At 59.8% G+C, this 19,954-nt stretch overlaps 2 protein-coding genes across 3 annotated transcripts; both read right to left on the bottom strand.

Annotated features, from left to right (window-relative positions):
* Nucleotides 1-610: 610 nt before the first annotated feature.
* GLI1 (GLI family zinc finger 1) lies at nt 611-8,923 on the bottom strand. 2 transcript variants are annotated; one of them, XM_056117491.1, is made up of 11 exons: nt 8,807-8,923; nt 8,519-8,611; nt 8,100-8,295; nt 7,728-7,872; nt 7,319-7,408; nt 7,095-7,232; nt 6,696-6,845; nt 5,383-5,547; nt 4,150-4,380; nt 2,762-3,029; nt 611-2,418 (listed from the first exon to the last, which is right to left on the bottom strand). In XM_056117491.1, the coding sequence occupies exons 1-11, from the start codon at nt 8,904-8,906 to the stop codon at nt 677-679; spliced, it is 3,318 nt and encodes a 1,105-aa protein (XP_055973466.1). In that variant the 5' UTR covers nt 8,907-8,923; the 3' UTR covers nt 611-676. The 2 variants fall into 2 exon arrangements, with proteins under 2 accessions (XP_055973466.1, XP_055973467.1); XM_056117492.1 differs by lacking the exon at nt 8,519-8,611 and having other exon boundaries at nt 8,100-8,265; nt 8,807-8,906.
* A 6,690-nt stretch (nt 8,924-15,613) lies between these two features.
* Nucleotides 15,614-16,907, bottom strand: INHBE (inhibin subunit beta E). Its single transcript, XM_056117515.1, has 2 exons — nt 16,610-16,907; nt 15,614-16,370 (listed from the first exon to the last, which is right to left on the bottom strand). The coding sequence occupies exons 1-2, from the start codon at nt 16,905-16,907 to the stop codon at nt 15,616-15,618; spliced, it is 1,053 nt and encodes a 350-aa protein (XP_055973490.1). The 3' UTR covers nt 15,614-15,615.
* Between the last annotated feature and the right edge of the window lie 3,047 nt (nt 16,908-19,954).

The raw sequence follows: 19,954 nt of genomic DNA, 5'->3' as shown, positions 1-19,954 counted from the left end.
GCCAGGTGTGACCCCTGAGCACAGGGCTGAGTGTAGCCCCTGAGCATTGCTGGGTGTGGTGCCCAGAAACCTACAAAAATAAAATAAAACAGGTCCCGTGTTTCTGTCCTCAGCTTTTTGGGTGGTGGTAGGGATGGGTGATTTGGGCCATGCCCAGCGATGCTCAGGGGTTACTCCTGGTTCCGCACGCAGGCATTACTCCTAGCAGGAATTACTCCTGGCTGTACTTAGTGGGTCATGGAGGATGCTGAGAGGATGCTGGGGTTGGAACCCAGGTTGGCCAGCATGCAAGACAAGTGCCTTACCCACTGTACTATCGCTCTGGCCCTGGTCCTTAGCTTTAAATCTATTTCTGGGGGCAGGGATGGGATGAGGGAGCTTCTCTCAAGAGGAAAGTGGGTGGAGTCATTCCTGCTTTGCTTCTTGTTTCCTGCCCTCACCCCTTCCCCAGGGTAATAACACAGAAAGCAGGGCACTTTCTCATACAGTTCCTTTATTATCAGGAAACAGTGTCATTATCAATTTGTTCCCCAAACATACAGAGATTGTATACTGCCCCATCCCCCTCCCATCTCCGGGGCATGCCAGGGGGCTATGGCTCCATCTGACTTCTCTGGGCTTGTGGAACCCCCTTGCGAGAAAAGTCAGTCTGTGATGGGTGGGGTTCCCCCACTTCCTAGGCATTGGAATTGAGGAATTGTGTCTCTCCGGGCAGGGATCCCAATAAGACACTCATGTTGCCCACGGCCATGTTGGGGGCCCCAGGGGGAGGAGGGGTGTGCTCAGAGCTGTCCCCTGGGTCATGGGAATGGGGAGGACTCAGTCCTGGGGCCTCATCCAAAATAGCCACAAAGTCCAGCTGAGTGTTGTCAAGGTCCAGAGAGTCCAAGGGGTTACAAACTTGTCCTTCCGGAGGCGGGTACAGAGCAGGGCCCGCCCCCGGCCTGCCCACCTCTGGATGGCCACAGCTAGGATTGGTGCCCCCAGCCTTCAGGGGACCATAGCAAGTGGGCAGTGGGGGCAGAAGTCGGGGTGGGGGCACAGCCCTGTGGGAAGCCTTGTTTGCTCCCGCTGTAAAATTTTCATGGCACGCTGAAGGGGCAGGATAGGAGCCCGCCTTGTGGTTGGGCAAGCCAGGGGCAAAGGAAGGTCCATAGGTGGCCACTGGGGCCTTGGCAGGGCTGGGGCTAATCTGGGAGCCCCCCAGAAACTTGGGATTCTGGTAGAGAGGCTCCTGGACTGAGGGATCTCCCCGGCCTCCCCCTTCCCACAGCAGCTCTTGTTGTGACTGGACATAGTTGCACACAAGCTGGGCCTTGAGCTGGCCCGTGGACTGAGCGGGACACTCGAAATCCAGCCCCGGCCTGGGTTCAGAAGGAAGATATTCAGGAGGGGGTTGGGGGTAGGGGCCTGACTGGGGATACTGCGGAGGGGGCGGCTGTGGGTAGTGGGAGAATAGAGGCTGTGGGTGTGGAGGGCCCTCTCCAGGATGGGCATTGAGGCAGGGTGCCAGTGCGGTGGTATCAGAGCCTGCTGGACATCCCTGTTCGGGCTTGACCTGTACCTGTCCGTAATGTTCAAGACGGGGACACTGGCTGTAGGCGCCTGTGGCAGCCTTGGGGCCTGGGTACAGCCCAGGGTGGGAAGGGAAGTCACCCCATGTTTCTGGGGTGGGGTCAGGATAGGGGAGCTGCTGGGGACAGGGACTGGGGCCATAGCTGGTGGGTGGGCCGGGCCCCACGGGCAGGGAACTTGGACCCCTAGCTCCATAAGGCTCAGCCGCTGCCCCCTCAGGTCCCCTGTACCCCAGGGGATCAGTGGGTGGGAAGTCCACGTAGGGGTTTAGACTCCCCATCATCGAGGCTGCAGCCCCTGACTCCTCCCGCAGCCCTCGGCTATCCATGGTGACATTCTCAGAGATACTGGGGGGCTGTGGCGAGTAGACAGAGGTTGGAAGTTGCGGATCAAAATTCCGTCCCCCTGCTGCCATATTAGGGGTTGTGTGGACGCATCCCAAGCTCTTGAACCGCTGGACTCGGGCGGGGGCAGGGCGGTCAGCAGCCCGGGCTGGGTCACTGGCCCTCCGGGTGACACCCATGTTGGGGTTGTACCCTGGGTACTCAGCTCGGCTTCTCCAGGGAGGGGCAGGAAGACCCCCCATCCGATCCAGGCTGGGTGCTGCTGTGGGTGGGGTCCCGCCTCCCCTGGCTGATGCATAGCGGGCCCGGAGCAGGTAGTGCTGGGCAGGGGTGAGGCCAGGCAGAGAGGAGAGCCCATTCTCTGTCGGGGAGCCCGGCGGGAAAGGCGAGGCCAAGGACGAACGGCGGCTAACGGTGTAGGCAGAGCTGACGCTGCTGGAGCTACTGCTGCGACGGTCCAGGGAGGCTGGGGGGCCCAGCCGGCGGGACACGGGGGTGCCTGAAGGGGACAGGAGAAAAGGCGGCTGGTCAGGGGCACCCGGATCTCACCCTGTCTCCCCCATGGCTTGGTTCTAGATTGTTGCTCTAAAACCCAGGAGCGGGCTCCTGAATGCTAACAGCTCAGGTCTGTCTCCTCCCAGGCCCTTTCTGTCTCTGAGTCAAAGGTGCGCTGTGGATGGGGTGCACTGCCCTAAAGGGTAGTGTTGGTCAGTTTCCTGGTAGATGGCAGGACAGCATCTTGAGAAACGGGACTTTTCCTAAGTGGACACAGGATGACGTCCTGCAGCCTCAGGGAAGGTCCAGAACTCAGCCCAGCGCCACCCGCCACACCCAGCTCTCACCCGTGTGGGTCAGACTGGGCAGTTTGAGACCCCGGGGCCCCACTGGCCGGAGTTGGTGGAGCTGGTCCAGCCTGAGGTTCTCGAGGCGACGAAGAGTGGACAGTCCGTTGCCAGTCATGCAAGGCCCCTCGTCCAGGCTGGACAGGTCCTCCGTGCTGCCCCCCGCGTTTCCGGTCATTTCCACTCCGCTGTCTGTATTGGCTGCGCTGCCCGCTGGAGAGTGGTCACTGCTGCAGGAAGACTGGGCTCCGGGACTAGGCTGTGGCTTCTGTGGGAAGATGAGGGCTGAGGCTGGCATGTTCCCCTTCCTGCAGCTCCTTGAACTTGGCAAGTGGCTGAAGCCTGTGTGCCAACAGCTGCTGGGGCTGAGGGGAGGCTAACGGGTGCAGGGAGGCCTGAGCAGGTGGGGACTGAGCCAAGTGCAGGAGGGAGACTGGCAGGAGCAGCCACCAGGAGCATAGGTGCCTGTCCCCAACTCCTGCTGAGTTTGGTCTTTGTTTGGGGGGCACACCCAGCGGTGCTCAGGGGGAACTTCCTGGCTCTGCGGTCAGGAATGACTCCTGCCGGGCTTGGAGGACCAAATGGAATGCCGCGATCGCGATCGAAGCTGGGTCCGCTGCATGTAAGCCAAGCGCCCTGCTCGCTCTTCAATCACTCCAGTTCCACTCCTGCTGTGTTCTGCCACTTTAGGCTTTAGCTCCTTTTGCTTGTTTGTTTTGTTTTTGTGATTTGGCGCGTCAGGGATTGAACCTAGAACCCATGTCGTTGTGTATGTAAGACATGAGATTTCCCACTGAGCCACATCCCTGACCCTAATCGGCAATATCGTGCGCAGGGACTACTCCAGCAGTGCTACAAACACCCTACTCACTGTACTACCCTGCCCCTGCAGGCAGAGCTTTGACTCAGCCTCTGAGCTGTCTCCTTGGCCCCAAAGGCAAGGTCTTCTACGTTTTGTTTGTTTTCGGGTCACACCTGGGGAAGTTTAGGGCTTATTGCCGTCTCTGTGCTCAGGAATCACTCCTGGCGGTGTTCAGGGGACTGTATAGGAGTCCGGTGATAAAACCTAGGTCAGCTGCATGCAAGGCAGGCACCTAGCCGGCAGTATTACCTCTCTGGCCCCTGATTTTCCTCCTCTGAAAGTGAAGAGGAGATGTTTTTTGCTCATGTTGTGAGTACATGAAATTATGCCTGTAGATGCCAATATTCTAATCTGCACATAAGTTTGCGTAACCAGTGACCTCAGAATCAATCATTATACTAAGATTTCTAAATTTGGGGGAAGCTCAAGGTGCAGCAGTGGGTTAGGAGACTGGATTGGCCGCTCTCAGAGGGGAGGAAGGAGCAGAAAGAAGGGCTGGAATACGGGGGCCGGCGGGGGGTCTCACCATGGCCCCTTCCGGCACTGCCAGTCTGCTTTCCTCCCGAATAGAGCCTCCATCGCGTTCCCTCTTGGGTTCCACCGTGGGAAGGGACGGTGCCCGGGGCAGGGGACCATCTCCTCGGTGCCGCTTGGTCACGTGGGCATCAGGCCCATGCACTGTCTTGACGTGTTTGCGGAGCGAGCTGGGGTCTGTGTAGCGCTTGGTGCAGCCAGGGAGCTTGCACACGTAGGGTTTCTGTTGAGGGAGAGGAGTCAGGGGCAAAGGCCAAAGTGGGATGGGGGTTCAAGGAGCAGCACCCACCAGGGCATTGAGCGAGCATGGGGGGTGTCAGACAGCACCTAGGGAAGCAGAGTAGGGCATTGGAGCAAGAGAAGTGACGTTCCAGCGGAAGCCGAGGAAACCGACAGCCCAGGATAGGAAAGACCATTGAGGCTGGGCACCTCAGACAGGCAGGGGATGAGTGACCAAAGGTCTCCTCCGGCTGGAATGGGTCTATTTTGTATTTCACTTTTCACACTCAGCAGTGCCCAGGGCTCCCATTGGCTTGGTGACCAGGAGATCATGTGGTGCTGGGGATCGAACCTGGGTCTCCTGTATCCAAAGTATGTGCAGTAGCCCTTCGAGCTGCCTCCCTGGCCTCAGAGCCTCTCTCTGTCTCTGTCTGTCTCTGTCTATCTCTCTTGTCTCTGTCTGTCTCTGTGTCTGTCTGTCTCTGACTCTTTGTCTGTCTCTGTCTCTCTGTCTCTGTCTGTCTCTGTGTCTGTCTGTCTCTCACTCTCTGTCTCTGTCTGTCTCTCTATTTCTCTCTCTCTCTCTCCCCATCTGACTCTCATTCCCCACAATATTCTGCCTGGTACCACACCAGCAGTACCTCATGGGCCACTGGGGCTACACCTGGAGGTACTGGGGATTCAAGCAAGGGATTGAACTCAGGGTTGCGCACAGGTCAGGCTTGTGCTCTGACACTTGGGCTAGCTCTTCAGACTCTAAGAAGTTTCTTCGTGTGGGGCAGGGTGGGGTGGGGGTGGGCAAGACCTAGCCCCCCCAGTAGCCACTAGTGGCTATTCCTGTCTCTGTGCTCAGAAGTGATCCCTGGCAGTGCTCAAGGGACCAAACGCGGTGCCCAGGATTCAAACCAGGGTCAGTGGGATTCAAGGAAGGGCCTTACCCCCTGTCCTATTTCTCCAGCCCTCTCAGGGCTTCAAGGGGGAGGGGCTCTCGATCACGGTCATTCACCTCATTGGAGTGGGTCCGGTTCTGGTGCTTGGCTCGGTCACTGGCGTTGCTGAAGGCTTTGCTGCAGCCCTCATGCTCACACATGTATGGCTTCTCCCCCGTGTGTGACCGCAGGTGTGTCTTCAGATTTTCCAGGCGGGAGTATGACTTCCGGCACCCCTCAAACTGGAGGATATGATGGGGGAGTATTCATAGACTAGTTCTCTGACAGCACATGGAAATAAAAGGAACCCTCCATTGCAACAGGGATGCACATCAGAGTAGACAACTTAAGATGAGATTGTATTGAGGCTTTAGGAGAATTCTCCAAACTTGGGACAAAGAGGCAAAAGTGGTGGAACAGAAGAAGCTGGAGGCCCTTGGTCTTCAGGGACAGGAGGGGAGCGGCCACCCTCTCCTGTGTTCACACCCCTTCCTGGATCCCTCGGGCTGTCAGGGCTGGCCCAGCTCAGGCCAGTCTTCTGTCCATGCAGGCCTTTGGTACCAAGCCAAACGTTCCCATTTTTTTCTTTGCTTTTTGGGTCATACCTGGTGATGCACAGGGGTTACTCCTGATTCATGCACACAGGAATTACTCCTGGCGGTGCTTGGGAGACCATATGGGGATGCTGGGAATCGAACCCGGGTTGGCCGCATGCAAGGCAAACGCCCTACCTGTTGTGCTATCGCTCCAGCCCCACGTTCCCATTTCTTGATTTCTTCCTTTTTGATTTTTTTTCTGGCTTTCAGGTCACATCCACAGTGCTCAGGGGTTACTCCTGGCTCTGTGCTAAGAAGTGACCTGTGGCAGTACTTGGGGGACCCTATGTGGTACCAGGATGGCACCAGGGTTGACCATGTGTAAGACAAACCCCTAAATCCCTGCACTGTATTTTTAAAATCGAAGAAAACAGGGACTGGCGTGATAATAGCGTGCTTGCCTTGCGTGCAGCTGACCCAGGTCCTATCCCTGGCACCCCATATGGTTCCCTGAGCCCTGCCAGGAGTGACCCCTGAGTGCTGAGCAGGAGTAAGCCCTGACACCAACGGGTGGGGCCAAAAACAAAACAAAAAAGACAAAGTCCCCTTCCCCTCAAACCCCAGCCCCTCAAAACAAACAAAAAACAATTAAGGAAAACATTTGCTTTTAGGTCCCAGAAATGTTCTAATACACCATATCAATAGATTCTTTTTGCTGCAACATAGTCATAAAATGCAGTTTTTAACTGTATGCATTATAGAGCAGGAAGCAGAGACTGGAACAAGGGGAGGGACAGGATGGGCCAGGGATGGGATGGGATGGGGGGACTCCGGTTCCGGAAGCCAGGTCTCACCGTGCACTTGTGTGGCTTTTCCCCTGTGTGTCTGCGCATGTGGACCACCAGCATGTACTGCGCTTTGAAGGGCCTCAGCTCCCTCGAGCAGCCACCCCAGTGGCACACGAACTCCTTCCGCTCCCCGTGGATGTGCTCGCTGTTGATGTGCTGAGGAAGAAGATTCCGGGGCTCTCCGAGGCTCTTGCCAGACCCAGAATAGACCTTCCCTTGACCTTGACCTGGCACCCCTTGACCCGAGCCCCTCGACCTGAGGCATTCCCTCCCAGAACAGACCTTCATTCTCCATCCTATTTCTCGCAGTCATGCATTTCTACCACAGAGCCTCTGCCCTCAGTGTCCTGCCCGGAAGGCCCTGGTGCTATGCTGGGCAGGTTCCGGTTACCCCCTGGGGCTCACGTGCACCAGCTGCTCCTGGGAGTCGAACTCCTGGTTGCAGCCATCCCAGCGGCAGTCGGTCTCGTACACGGACTCGGGCTCGGGCTTCTCCTCTCGCTCCAGCTCCTCCCGCCCTTCCAGCATCCCCAGCAGCGGGTCCTGGGGCGGGACAGGCAGCCTCCGTTGCGCATGCGTGCTCTCCCATGCTGCGTGTGCCCAGGTGGAGGCCGCATCCCCCCACTTACCTGTGTGCCTGTGGAGGTGGGGCTGGACATGTCCCCCTCCAGGGCCTCCTCCGGGCACTTGCTCACCAGCATATCCAGCTCAGACTTCAGCTTCCCCCAGGAAAGAGGTGAGCGGGATGAAGGGAGAAGTAGAAGGCAGAGGGCACCAGCCAGGACCCCCGGCCCTGAACGACCCCCAGACAGCTGGGAACCCGGGTTTAAGAAGGGGTTTCCTTTCCCTACTGCCCCACGGTTGGGATGGGCAAAAGTGGGAGCCTTTGAAAGTGTCTGATTCAGCCCCCAAGAAGGCCCCGCTGTACCCAGACCTTACTTTCCTGGGGCTAAAGCAATGGCCTTCCTGGCCTTTGCCTATAATATCCACCCCACCATGGCCGCAGGAAGTGAGAGGGTGGGGCATGAGGTCTCTCACCTGGCAAGTTGGGAGGGGTCCCCGGGACTGAGCATGTGACATCATGCCGCCCTGGGTGGGGTCATGGGGACCACAGGACTGGACCCCGAAGGAAGGCGAAGTTCCTTTTTGGTGGTTCATCTGGGGTGGGAATCCCAGAGATGGGCTGAAGAGGAGGAAGAGAGGAAGGCAGTTACTTGGACCCGTCGGCCTCAGGGAGGGTTTTCTGGCATGGGCCGAGGTGGGGCAGTGCCAGGGACTTAGGAGGACTGTGACACCTTTGAAATCATCAAGTTCAGAGAGGGGTCAGTGAATTTGGTGGAAGTGAGGCTACTATGAATGGGGTATGGGAGGGTCTTTGGGGGCCTCCTAGCCCGCTGGGGCAGTTTGCACCTCATGGTGCCGATGGAGAGGTGACCATAGGATCCCCCTGGAGATGCACAGCGTGAGTTGATGAAGGCTACGAGGGAGCTGGGTGATGTGCGGATAACGGTCTGCAGGTCCAGGCTGGTGTCAGACAGAGGAGAGATGGACAGTGCCCGCTTCTTGGTCAATTTGACTGCACTCCGGGAAGGAGGAAAGAGGGGGGCTGGGGCAGGAAACAGGGAAGACGATGATGTTAAAGGGCCTGTCTCTCTCCACACCCAACCTGATGCTCGGCCAAGGCCAACTGTGATACGACCCTGCTTTGCCCGCTTGCCCTGTGACCTCTGAAGCAAGCCCTAACCCTCACCCCCATTTCCAAGCAGTTCCCCCTGCCTCCTGCTTCCTCCCTCGGGAGGGGCTGACTGAGGAGAGCGCCTGAGACTCACCCTCACCGCAGCTGTTGGTCTCTCTGGCTGGCCCATAACTGTGGGGGCCAGGCATGAGGTTGGCCTGGTGGCAGAAGGGCAGAGCAGAGAGTCCTAGAAGAGAGAGACAGCTGGAATGGGGGATGGGATGGGGATGGAGGATACACGTTTTGAAATCCCAGGCAAGGCCTAATCCCGGAATGCCCTTAGGACATGGGGTTTCAGGGCATGGGAAACGGACACGGGTGGGTGGTAAAGGGGGCGAGATTTGCCAGTCCTCAAGCCCGAGGGCTGGGTAGATGCACTGACCTTCTGTCCCCATGGTGGGGACTCCCTGATTGGGGAGGGGACGGAGACAGCAGGACTCGCCATAGCTACTGACTGGTGGTGGGGTCATCGAGTTGAACATGGCGTTTCGGAGACGAGTGTGGGGGCACTGCGGGACGGGAAGCAGATCTTCGAGTTATAGGGCAAAGGGGAAACAGGGAGGGACAAGGCACAGAACGCTGGGCAGCGCCTGCCCTGGGTCTGAGGCCCTCTAGACGTATATCGGGGGGCCACCAAGTTGTCAGAATTTACTCAGCCAGGGATGGGAGGAGATGTACAAGAGAGGCAGTTGTGGGAGAAGAGTAAGATGAGTAGGATTTTTGCTTGAATGGGCTGTGTGTGCGCATGTGCCCGTGTGTGTGTGTGTGTGTGTGTGTGTGAGAGAGAGAGAGAGAGAGAGAGAGAGAGAGAGAGAGCGCTTTGTGGATGAATTGTGCTGAAGAACTTCAGCTGGGGGCCAGAATGATAGTACAGTGTTACAGTGTGTAGGGAGTTTGCCTTGAATGCAGCTGACCAGGGTTTGATCCCTGGCATCCCGTATGGTCCCCCAGCACCGGAAGGAGTAATTCCTGATTACAGAGCCAGGAGTAACCCCTGAGCACTGCTGTGTGTGGCCAAAACCCCCCACCCCTTAACATTTTTTTTTCAATAGATTGTGGAGGGGCCCACCCTGCAGTCCTCTGGCGCTACTCCTGTTCTGTGCTGGGGTGTGAGGACTGCGCCCTGCACTGCTCAGGGAGATGGAATACAGGCCCCACAGGCAAAGGTGCGCTCAGCCCATTAAGCTGTTGCTCCTGATTTCATATCACAGACCTTCTTTTTCCTGCTCTAACCACAGCCCAGCTTGGAGGGGGGATGGCGAACTCCTGAGGAGCATCTGACGGCAGCACCTGGCTGGTCCTTCGTTTTCCTCCCGTGTTCTTGTCCGAGCCTGCCGGCTCGACAATATCGCTAGTGTCCAGCAGAGGGAGCCCTCGCCACAGCTCAGAGGGGCCGGGAAGCCAGGAGAGAGCCCGGAGGAGCAGCCCCTGTCTCAATCTCTTTCTCTCTCTCTCTCCCCCTATCTCTCCCTGCCCCCTCTCTTTCCTCTCTTTCTCTTTCCCTCTCTTCTCTCTGTCTCTGTCTCCTCTGTCTCCTCTCTCTCTCTCCCTCCAAAAAAAAAAAAAAACCTGTGTCCCAGGGGATGAGGTTTCTGGGGGAAATCTCCCGGGTCTGCCTGACACAAAGAGTGGAAGCTGACTTTATCCTGAGCTGGGGTGGGAGATGGAAGCCCACCTAACCCTTTTGCTCCGTTTGGCGGGCACCGGGGAAGGGACGGCCAGGAGAAGCGGCTTCGGGCGGAGGCCAAAGCAAAGTCCTCCCGCCTGTCGGGTCGCGGCGAGGCCGGAGCGGTGCGGCGGTTCGCCGGGAGCTCCAGCTCGCACTCCAGCCCGGGTTTTGCGCGCACCCGGGACTGAGGGTGGGGTGGGGCGGGGTGGGGTGGAGAACGACCGGGAGCGGACCGGCCGGCGCGGTGGGTGATCCCGGGATGCTGGGATTTAGGGTGAGGGCGGGGTAAAATGGGGAGCGGAACCCGGACCCCATGACCCAGCCCGAGCCCCGCAGCCTGGGCTGTTCCTGTCTTAACTCCTCCTCTCTCCGAGGAGATCCGGATCCCGCATCCAAGACCTCCCAACACGACCTTGGCACTCGTGTGTGTGTGTGTGTGTGTGTGTGTGTGTGTGTGTGTGGTGGGGCGGGCACAGCTGGCTGGCAGCTGGATGGGGGGACACTTCTCCCGCCTCCTTCTATGACTCATCCAGAAGGAGGCGGGGGCTCTCAAACGACCCCCCCCAACGACCCCTCCCCCCAAAGACCCACTAAGAGAACCCCCTAAACGTGCCCGTTCAGGCATCTTCCACGTCCCACTGTCCAGCCTCGGGGCAGCCGCGCTGGAAACGGGGCGACGTCCCTCCCCGCCCGCGCGTGCCACGGCCCACCCACGTCTCCCTTTCACACTCGCGCAAGGAAAATTTCGCCCAACTTTTCCAGCCTCCCATCAAGTGTTTTTTTTTTCTTTCCTGGGGTGTGGAGGAAAGCGCAGGACGGGGCCCGGGCGCCCGAAGGCTCCCCGGCGGGAGCCCTGAATCATTCCCTGTGTCTCCCTCTTTTCCAGAGTCCCCCTCGCACCCCCGCTCCCCAACTCCCAGGAGCCGGCCCCGCCCCCCGCCGCCCCGCCTTCCCCGCCCCCGAGCCTCCCCGGCCCACCCAAGTCGCCGCCGCAGGCTCCGACTGCAGACGGCTCCGCGGCCCCCGCCCGCCCCGCAGCCCGGCCGAGCAGCCGCGGCCCGGGGGGGCGGGGGAGGCGGCCGCGCTCCTCCCTCCGCCGCGCGCGCCCCCGAGAGCGGCCGGCCCCAAGCGGGGGTCCCGGGGCGCGCCGCCGAGGGAACGTGACTGCCGGCCACTCGGGCGAGGTGCGCGCGGGAGCGCAGCGGCTCGGGCACCTCCGGTCCGGCGGCCTCCCGCCGGCCTCCCAAGGGTTAACCCCTCCAGACCCCCGGGAACCCCTAGTGACGTCAAGGGCGGGGTCTGCGCCTCCCGGTGGGGGATGCCGGGGAGATAATGAGCCGGGGTGTTGGGGGTCCTCTGGACCCCGCCCCCTAGGGAAACCTCCCCTGTCCCGAGCCTTTCCAGCCCCCGGCTGGGGAAATCGTCGCCCCTTCTCCACCTACCCGGCCGTAAAGCCCAGCCTAAGAGGACCCCGGTTCTCCAGCCCCCTCGGACCTTCAGCTCTCAGTCTGTAGGATCCCTTTTCCCTAATCCTGTCCCCAGAGCTAGGTGCCCAGGGCGGATTGTTTCGGGGTCACGGGGCTTGAAAGAGGCTTCAGAGCGTGGACCAAGGGCAGGCAGGGTGGTCTGAGGCAGAGGAGGGGCCCCGGTCCCCGGCTCCCGTTTAGGAGGGGGCCGACGGGGACGCACGGGCAGCCAGCGGCCGGTGGTCCCGCCCAGTCCCAGTAGGGGTCTCCCTGCGGATGGCCCCAACTGCCCCGGTGGTCTTGAGGTCAGAGGGTCAAGACAAGGTCTCCTCTGCTCCTCCTCAGCACCCCGCATGCAGTCTTTAGGATCAGGGGTCCGAATCCTTTGGCGGAGTCTTTCTGGGGCCTAGGACAGAGTTTCTCCAAGTCCCTTCCCAGCTCAGCGACTCTCCACGTCCCCCTCCCCCCAACACATGTTCCCGATAGTCATTTGTTAGAAGACAGGTCGGGGTTCGAGCCGGCCCCCACTCCTCCCGCTTGCTGTCGCCTCACACACACCCACTCCCACCCCACCTAGGGCTCCCTCGGTGTCCCCTCCTTCCAGAAATACTGACGTCTTCCTGCCGGCGCTCAGGGACGCACCTGGAGTTCCCTCTCTACCGCGCAGACCTCCGGCTAGCCGGCCCTCCAGCCTCTTCATCCCAAACTCACGACAGCGAGGTGTTTCTAAAACATGCGAGAGGCGGAGACAAAGGGATCCGCGGATGCCCGAAACTCGCAGACTGTCAGAAGAAGAAGGAGAAGGAGAAGAAGAAGGAGGAGGAGGAGGAGAAAGTACAGAAAAAGGGAGAACCAAATGAACAAATTCTCCAAGCTCTCTACTCTTTACCCCAAGCTCTACCATCCCATTTTGCCTTGGTGGCCAGGTCTCCCCGTGGGCCAGGCGAAGTCCCTCATCCACTGCTCGGGCATCCCCCCAGCCCCCTCCCCCACGCTCCCAGGTGGTCCCCCGCCGGCCCCCCCTTCTCACCTCGGTCTGGGCGCTGGGCTCGGGATGCGCGGTCCAGGGCAGGAGTCTGAGCTGGGGGGTGTGCGGTGGGATGGGGGGGCGGACAGGGCGACAGCAGCGCAGCCTCAGTGCCACCCCACCCCCCCTAACCTGGCCCCCAGCCCTCCCGCCGGCCCAGCCCGCCGGGCCGCGAGCCGGGACCACCCGCGAGAAGCGCAAAACTTTTTTTTCTCTTTTGCAAAAACTTTTTCTCCCTCAAGCCGCTGGCGCGCCGCCGCTCCTCCGGCTCTCCCCTTACCTCCCTCCTATATTCCTCCCTCTTGGCCTTCTGAAGGATGAGGCGGGTAGCTGGAAGCGAGAGAGGGGGTGCTGGGCTTATTGCACCCCCAGGACCCCCAGGATCCTCCCCCTCCCTTGAGGGACCCTATACTGCCTAGCACCCCCCCCACCGAACACGCTGCTGATGGTGGGGACTAAAACCCGGCATGGATTCTGGGACCGGCGGCCCAAGAAGAGCCCCTGAACCAGGGCCAGAAAAAACAGATTGAGAAATATACGGGGGTGGGGGCCGCCGACAAAGTTCTTCCCGGAAAGACAATAGCAGAGGTAGGGTGGTCTACTTCCGTTGGTGCTGAGCATTCCGCCACCCTGGAGCTGATCTGATCGTTTTTTAAAGCCTTCTCTCCCTTTGGAAGGAACTTGAAGGGTTCGGACGGGGTGGGGGGGTTTGGTAGACACGGGCTTGGGATCGAGCTGGGGTTGGGGACCCTGGGTGGAAGGTGAAGGCGTCTAGGGAGCCTAGGCAGAAGAGGAACAGAGGCGGAGACTCTGGGTGCAGGATACCGTGCGCACAAGGTAGCCTAGGATCCTGCCGGAGTGCTCCGCGAGAACCCCCCTAGCTCCATCTCCAACTCTGGAGACAGCGGCCACCTCCGCACCTCTGCGCTGCCCGCTCTTTCTGCTCGCCAAGGCTGTGTGCGCCCTCTGCTGGCCCTTCTGGCAATGACACTTTCTTCGAGCCGGATGGCAGGCGGAGGGCACTAAAGGACTAGGAAGCCCGCCGGCGTCCCATTAAGCCCAGCTAGGTGCCCAGGAAGAGGATCTTAGGAGCCCGGGGAACGGAGGGCAGAGAAGCACTGCCGATCCACTGACAAGAGAGGACCGTGCATTGGTGCCCAATGCAAGGGAAGGGGCAGCTGACTTTCTTTCTAATCAAAAAAGGGGTAAAGCCATAGCGGGGAAGAGACTCCTTTTCGCCTCCTTCTTCCCAGAGCTCCTTCAGTCTGAGCTAGCTAGCTCACCAGGCTAGCTTTTTCTGAAGGTCACCAGGAAAGATGAAAGGAGAGCCCTACAAATGTGGAAGTAACTGTGGAGGGAACAGATAAGGCACCTCCTGCAGATGGCTTTACCTAAGACTTCAGTTGTACTTGGAGGGTCAGAAAGGCTAGTCATCCGTCACTGGAGAGGGGACTTCCTGTGCTGCTGCCCAGGCTTGGACGCCTTTCCCAGGGCTGCTGTTTTTCTGTGTCCTCCTCCTCACCCTGCTCTCTCCATCAGGGATTCTCACACTTTTTGGTTTCAAGAACCCTTCACTGGGCCAAAGAACTAGTTCGGGGCTTAAGACACTCACCTTGCACACAACTGACCCAGGTTTGATCCTCAGCACAGCATATGGTCCTGCGAGCCCCAGCAGAAGTGATCCCAGAGCACAGAGCCAGGAGTAATCCCTGAGCACCACAGGGCATCGTGACTCCTCACACCTCCAAAGATCCTGTACACTCTTAAATAATTTGATGTCTCTGTGTGTGTGTGTGTGTGTGTGTGTGTGTGTGTGTGTGGTGCCAGGGATTGACCTAGGGCCTCACACATGCAAGGCAAGTGCTGTACCAGCTACACCCTGACCCTTATAAGCTTTTGTTTATATGATTTCTTGCAAGTTACCATATTAGAAATTGAAACTGAAAAGAGTTTACAAGCACAAGCACACTCCTTATGAACAACGATGGTGGAAAGATGACATAATCGCATAGACTCGGAGAAACTTGACTGCACTTTTGAGATCATAAGAAGAAACAGCGGCCAGGGATGTGGCTCTCTGGCCGAGCATGTACCTCACATGTGTGAGCCCTGGGTTTGATGCCAGGGATGGCAGGCAGGAGCAGACGCAGGTAAGGGCTTAGTATTCTGAAAGAGATCAAACCTCCCAGGGGATCCCAGCCCATGCTTTGAGAACCGTGGTTCCAGAGTCATCACCCCAGCCCTTCTTCATGATTCATACCGGTGGATTTTCCTCCTCATTTTTTATTAGGAAAGTATAAATGTTTGTCTTCCTCATAGGTCATGCCCTCAGGGAAAACCAAGGAACATCACAAGCTCCCATTTCTGGGGCTCTAAATACCTACCTCTTGCATGTCCTGAGGGGACCCTCCTGACCCTCCCTTACAATCGCAGCAGGGCCTGGAGACAGCTCAAAATTCTCCATAACACATGCTTTGCAGGTGGGAGGCTGAGATTCGATGCCCAGCACTACACGGTCCCCTGAGCACTGAGTCAGGAGTATCCCTCAAGCACTGCTGAGTGTGACCCCCAAATCCAAACCAAACCACAGACCAAACAACCACAACACAGTGACAGCACCTCCACCTCCTCCCAGCCTGTGTTGGGTCCCAGCCTGCAGGGTGCCGAGTCAGCACTTCCTCTACCCCACTTGAGAACTTTCCATTCAAGGCTTCTTCTCTTTCCCTCCTCCTCCCACCCCCCACCCCGGGCAGCCATCTTTTCCTGGCCCTTAGGGTAGCACAGCACCCTTCTGGGGAGACAGCCGCAAGGACACACACTCCCCATGATCTCCCGTACCAACCAGCAGTAGGTTAGAGATGGGACAAGAGCATGCCCATTCGGGTCCCCTGCAGTCAGCCCCATCAGGGAACCTGGTGGCCGCATTATGTGGGGTGCACATCGGGAAACTGAGGCTGCTCATCCCCACCCCCTGCCTGGGATATCCCAACTGGATCTCATCGCTCGCGCCCCCTGCCCAGGGCCTCCTGCTAGCTGCAGCCACAGGCCTCCACCACCATATCTGGCACGTCTGTCTTGACCACATTGCCGTTGCGGTCGAGGTAGAGGAGAGAGAGAGGCCTCCGGGCGGTGGGGACACAGCAGGAGGTACCCATGGGCCAAGGGTTGTTGGCCTTGAGGAGGCTGAAGACAGCAGAGTGGAAGGAGGCGGCAATGCCCGGGCTGCCGGCCAGGTGGGGCGGGCACTGCCCGCTGCAGTAGTTCAGCTGGTAGCCCTCGGGCTGCAGGATCCAGTCCCGCCACCCGAGTTCCTGGAAGTCTACGTAATGGTCTCGCCGGCAGCATAAGGGGGCCTCGGGCTCACAGGTCGGGGTCCTCCTCCTGGCCCGGCCTGCCCCGGGTTCCCTGGGCCGGATCCTAAGCTCCAGGAAAGGCCGCCGTTCCCCCGCCGTGTCCAGCAGCCGCGGGGCCCGCGGGAGGGCCGTGCGGTTGCCGTCGGCGGAGCGGCAGTCCACTTGGAGTCTCAGGACGCCCGACGCTTCCGCCCTCAGGCCACTAGGGGGCAGGGCTAGGGCCTGCCAGCCCGGGCTGCTCATCGGATGCTCCGCCAGGAGCACGCGGGACCCCGGGTGCCTCCTCCGGGGGCCCCATCGGAAGAGCCTCAAGCGGAAAGTGCCGGGCCGGGTGGGGGCCACGTGCAGCCAGAGGCGGGCGCGGGACAGGCGGGCCGGAGCAGGCGACAGGCGGAAGGTGAGCACGGAGCTGCAGGCGGCGGGCGCCGAGTCTGCCGGGGCGACGGGGAACGCGAGGAGGAGGAAAGTGAGCGTCCCGCAGCGCGCCCCACTCGCGCCAGCCCCGGCCCCGCTCGCCTCCCGCGCCGGCCGCCTTCGGGAGAACAGAGTGCGCCCGGCCCCCGTCCTCTCGGCCACTCCCTCCGGCTCCTCCTCCGCCGCCGCCGCCGCTCCCGCGCCCCCTCTGGCGGTCTCCCCGCCGCCCCCCGCGGCCCGCCGCGGCTTCACCCACCTGCGACTTCAGCAAAGCTGATGAGCTCCTCCCCGCTCGCGGGCTCCGCGCTCCGCGGCTGCAGCCGGCGCAGGGCTCTGCTCAGGGCAGCCTGGGGCGGGGGGCGAGGGATTTGGGGGCGGCTGGGCAGGTGCAGCCCCTCGAGGATCTGCTGCTTGGCTAGTTCCAGGACCAGAGCTCGTTCCACTTGGGGCGTCAGCGTGGGTCCCCCACAGGAGGGACACACCGACCCAGCCCCCGGGCCACCCCCGAGTGCCCACAGCAGCCCCAGCAGGAGCTGGACATCGGGGCGCCCCATGCTCTGGGAGGATGGAGGGCCGGGTGTTGGCAGCGGCTACTCCCGCCGGGCTCGCTCCTTCTGGGCAGTCTGCTGGCCTGGAGGCCAAAGAGCGCACCGCGCCTCTCGGCAGACCCGGCGCCTCCTGTCCCCTGGGCTGGGGCGGGGACTCAGGGAGGCTGAGAAGGGGCGTCCGAGGCTTTCACGGAGCCTGCGAGGTTGACCCTCACAGCTCACGTCGCTTCTGACCTGGTGCCTCTTTAGAGCAGCGCGCCCAGGGCTCGTCAACCCAGGATTGGCCAGCTCAGCTGCCCATTAGGCCCCAGCAGGCGGGTGGAGGTCCCCCCACACCCACAGCAGCTCGGGTTTCACCTCTGGCCCTGGTCACACTGAGCTTGAGGTAGGGGCGTGGGGGGTGGGTGGGCAATGTGGACTTGCATGATGCAAGAAAGAGGAGGATTTCACATGCTCGGCCCCAGGCGTGGGACTCGGGGGAGGGAGAGCCATAGGATAAGGTGGGAAAGGGCAGGTACCCCCCTACCCCCACCGCAGGCCTCCAGTCCTTGGAACTGGCCCAGCTGGCCCCTCCGTGGCACCTCCTCCCAGGAGGTGGCTGTGCGTGCCAGGGGGCAATGTTCTGGGAGTCTCAGGGCCAGACTCTTGGCTTCTTATTTCGAGCATTGGAGCTGGGAGACGGGTGAGGGGTTGGGGTGGAGCAGGAGGAAAGGAGTTCTCCAGTCAGGGCCAAGGTGGCTTTGCCACAGGGCACAGAAGTCACCTCTGACCCTGCCTGTGCTGGCCGCCCAGAGTCCAGCTGGACGGGAGCACAGTGTGGAGGAGGACTGGAGCCCAGTGGGGCGGGGGAGGTGGGGTGCTGGTGGCATGGAGCTGAGATTCTAGGGGAACACGGAGAGGTGGGGGTGATGCAATCCTGCAGCGGGCAGAGTCCATCGAGCCTGGCAGAAGGGCATGGGACTTGTACCAGCTGCCTGCCCTTCTCTTTCAGGGGACGGGAGAGTTGCCTAAATTTGGGGTGCCCTGGAAGGTGCTCTTCTCATGCTGGGTAAGGGGAGAGTTAAGGACCTTGAAAAGCAGAGCGGAGAGTGCAGTCACCAGGCTTCCGACTCCTTAGCACACTTCTTCAAGAACTGTAACCGGAGACCCTCCCCTCAGCTCTCCCTCCAGGGTGGGCCTCGGGCCAGTTTTTGGCCTCGTGCTCCACTTTCTTCAGGATGTTGGGAGGACGGGAATGTGGTTTGGAAAAGCGTCCCCAACGCATTTTATTCCCTCCACTCCTATTTAACTAGTTGAGATTGTTAAGAGGAGACAGTCGGGCGCAGTGGGCAGCGGCGTGGAAGCCAGGTGGCAATTGAGGCTGGGCCTCAGTACCGCTAGTGGCCACCGTGTGGCAGTGTCGAGCCGCTGGACCCGGCGTTGCGGGGCGGAGGGTTCGTTCCCCAGGGAAGGGGGCTGCGGGCGGGCGGGAGAGGTGCACCTCGGGCTCTGGGGACCCTGCCTCTTCCTGCGCAGAGGCGGAGAAGCTGGCCCGCTGCTCTGCACTCGGGGCCGCCGGGCCGCGCGGCTCTCGTCCAGACCCACCTCCCGGCTACCTTTCTGGGCCGCTTCCCACTGACACGTGGCAGTGGCGTTTGACGGATGCCAGGCGCTTCCTAGAAACTCAGGGCTCCGCGGGGTGGGGAGAGAGGAAAGTCTAGTGAACCCGCCTGTCTAGGGTGCATTTCTCTGCGGTCCTGAAGCACAGGTAAAGCCCTCTCTTGGTTGGGGCTGGGGAGTGACCCCCGGATGTTTGTCCAGGACATTGAGTTGACATTCGTGTCTGTGGGCCAGCGCAGAGGGTTACCTGTTAGCGCCAGGACACCCACAGGGGAGCATGGCTTCGATAACCACTGGCCCCATGGCTCCTCCGCTGTCTCTGTCAGGTGCCCCCAATTTGCAGCTCTTCATACCCTCTTGCTGCTGCGCCTGGCTTGGTCCTACCTCCCCACTGACACTTACGTCAGAACCCAGCTATAAATAAACTCAGCATCTTAGTCACTTTTCCCAAGAAGTACTCCCAGGTTATAAATACCCCAGCCATCTGCCTCACAGGCCCGCCCTGCCACCAACCTGGTTGGGGGTGGGGGGCTGGCGAAAGGCTTGGAGGTGGCGAAGGAAGCAGAGAACTTGAGCCAACCTAGTGCTCAAATGAGAAAAGCTTGATAGGTTTTAGTGGCCATGGAGTTGGGGAAGAAAAGATTAAGGAGAAGATGGACCCCTTTGTTCCTCACCCCCACTCTCCTTTTTTTTTTAAAACAAAAGGTAGAGCCAAAAATGGAAGGGAATAATACTGATCTTTTAATTTTAAATTTTGCTACTTTTTTATTACAGATTTTTTGGGGCACTCATCTCGATGTTTTCCAAAATGTAGTCTTAAGATATCATCTTGAGACTCATTCTTGAATGTGTGGCACCCCCTAAAATTTTTACCCTCAAGGCAAGTTCCTCACTTAGGCCCTGGGGTCTAAAGCTGGGTTTGGAAGGAGGGAGGTTAGAGATCAGCGAGTGGGGTGAGGAGGGGAGACGGTGGCAGAGGGGCAAGGAGAGAACCCAGAAGACTTCTTTGCATGAAGAACTCCTCCTGTCGAAGGAGGGAGCGTGTGCAGGTTGCTCAGGAAACCTCAGTGTTCAGAGTGCGTTCCTTCGTGCTCCCCTTCCCGCTTTCTCTAGTTCCTATCCCGGGGCCTCAGGCCCTGGGAGGAGGGAGTTAGAAGCTAAACAAACACAGACATCACGTTACCCACAGGACATGTGGCTTTTGCGCAAATTTGGCCTTGGGTTGCAGACAATATTGATCCATGGTTCAGGGCTGTCCAACCAAAGGGAGGAGAAGAGGGGAAGAGGGTAAAGGTCAAAAGAGGCCCCATCCAGGAGCAAATGGCACCCTGTCCTCACCCCAGGTCTTTCCTCCCTCCCTCCCTCCCTTTCCCTTTCTCCTTCCCACCCCCTCCCTCCCTCCCTCCCTCCTTCTTCCTTCCTTCCTTCCTTCCTTCCTTCCTTCCTTCCTTCCT

Source organism: Sorex fumeus, unplaced genomic scaffold, assembly GCF_029834395.1.
Source record: "Sorex fumeus unplaced genomic scaffold, SorFum_2.1 ptg000035l, whole genome shotgun sequence".
NCBI lineage: Eukaryota > Metazoa > Chordata > Mammalia > Eulipotyphla > Soricidae > Sorex > Sorex fumeus.
The sequence above is the reverse complement of the archived record's forward strand: the minus strand, read 5'-3'. Positions and strand labels throughout refer to the sequence as shown.

Coding starts and splice junctions, on each gene's coding strand:
- GLI1 (XM_056117491.1), bottom strand. CDS start 8,906: ATGTTCAACTCGATGACCCCACCACCAGTCAGTAGCTATGGCGAGTCC. Junction 8,296..8,518: donor GACCAACAGCTGCGGTGAGG/GTGAGTCTCAGG, acceptor TTCCTGCCCCAG/CCCCCCTCTTTCCTCCTTCC. Junction 7,233..7,318: donor CCACCTCCACAGGCACACAG/GTAAGTGGGGGG, acceptor GTCCCGCCCCAG/GACCCGCTGCTGGGGATGCT.
- INHBE (XM_056117515.1), bottom strand. CDS start 16,907: ATGGGGCGCCCCGATGTCCAGCTCCTGCTGGGGCTGCTGTGGGCACTC. Junction 16,371..16,609: donor CAGCTTTGCTGAAGTCGCAG/GTGGGTGAAGCC, acceptor TCGCCCCGGCAG/ACTCGGCGCCCGCCGCCTGC.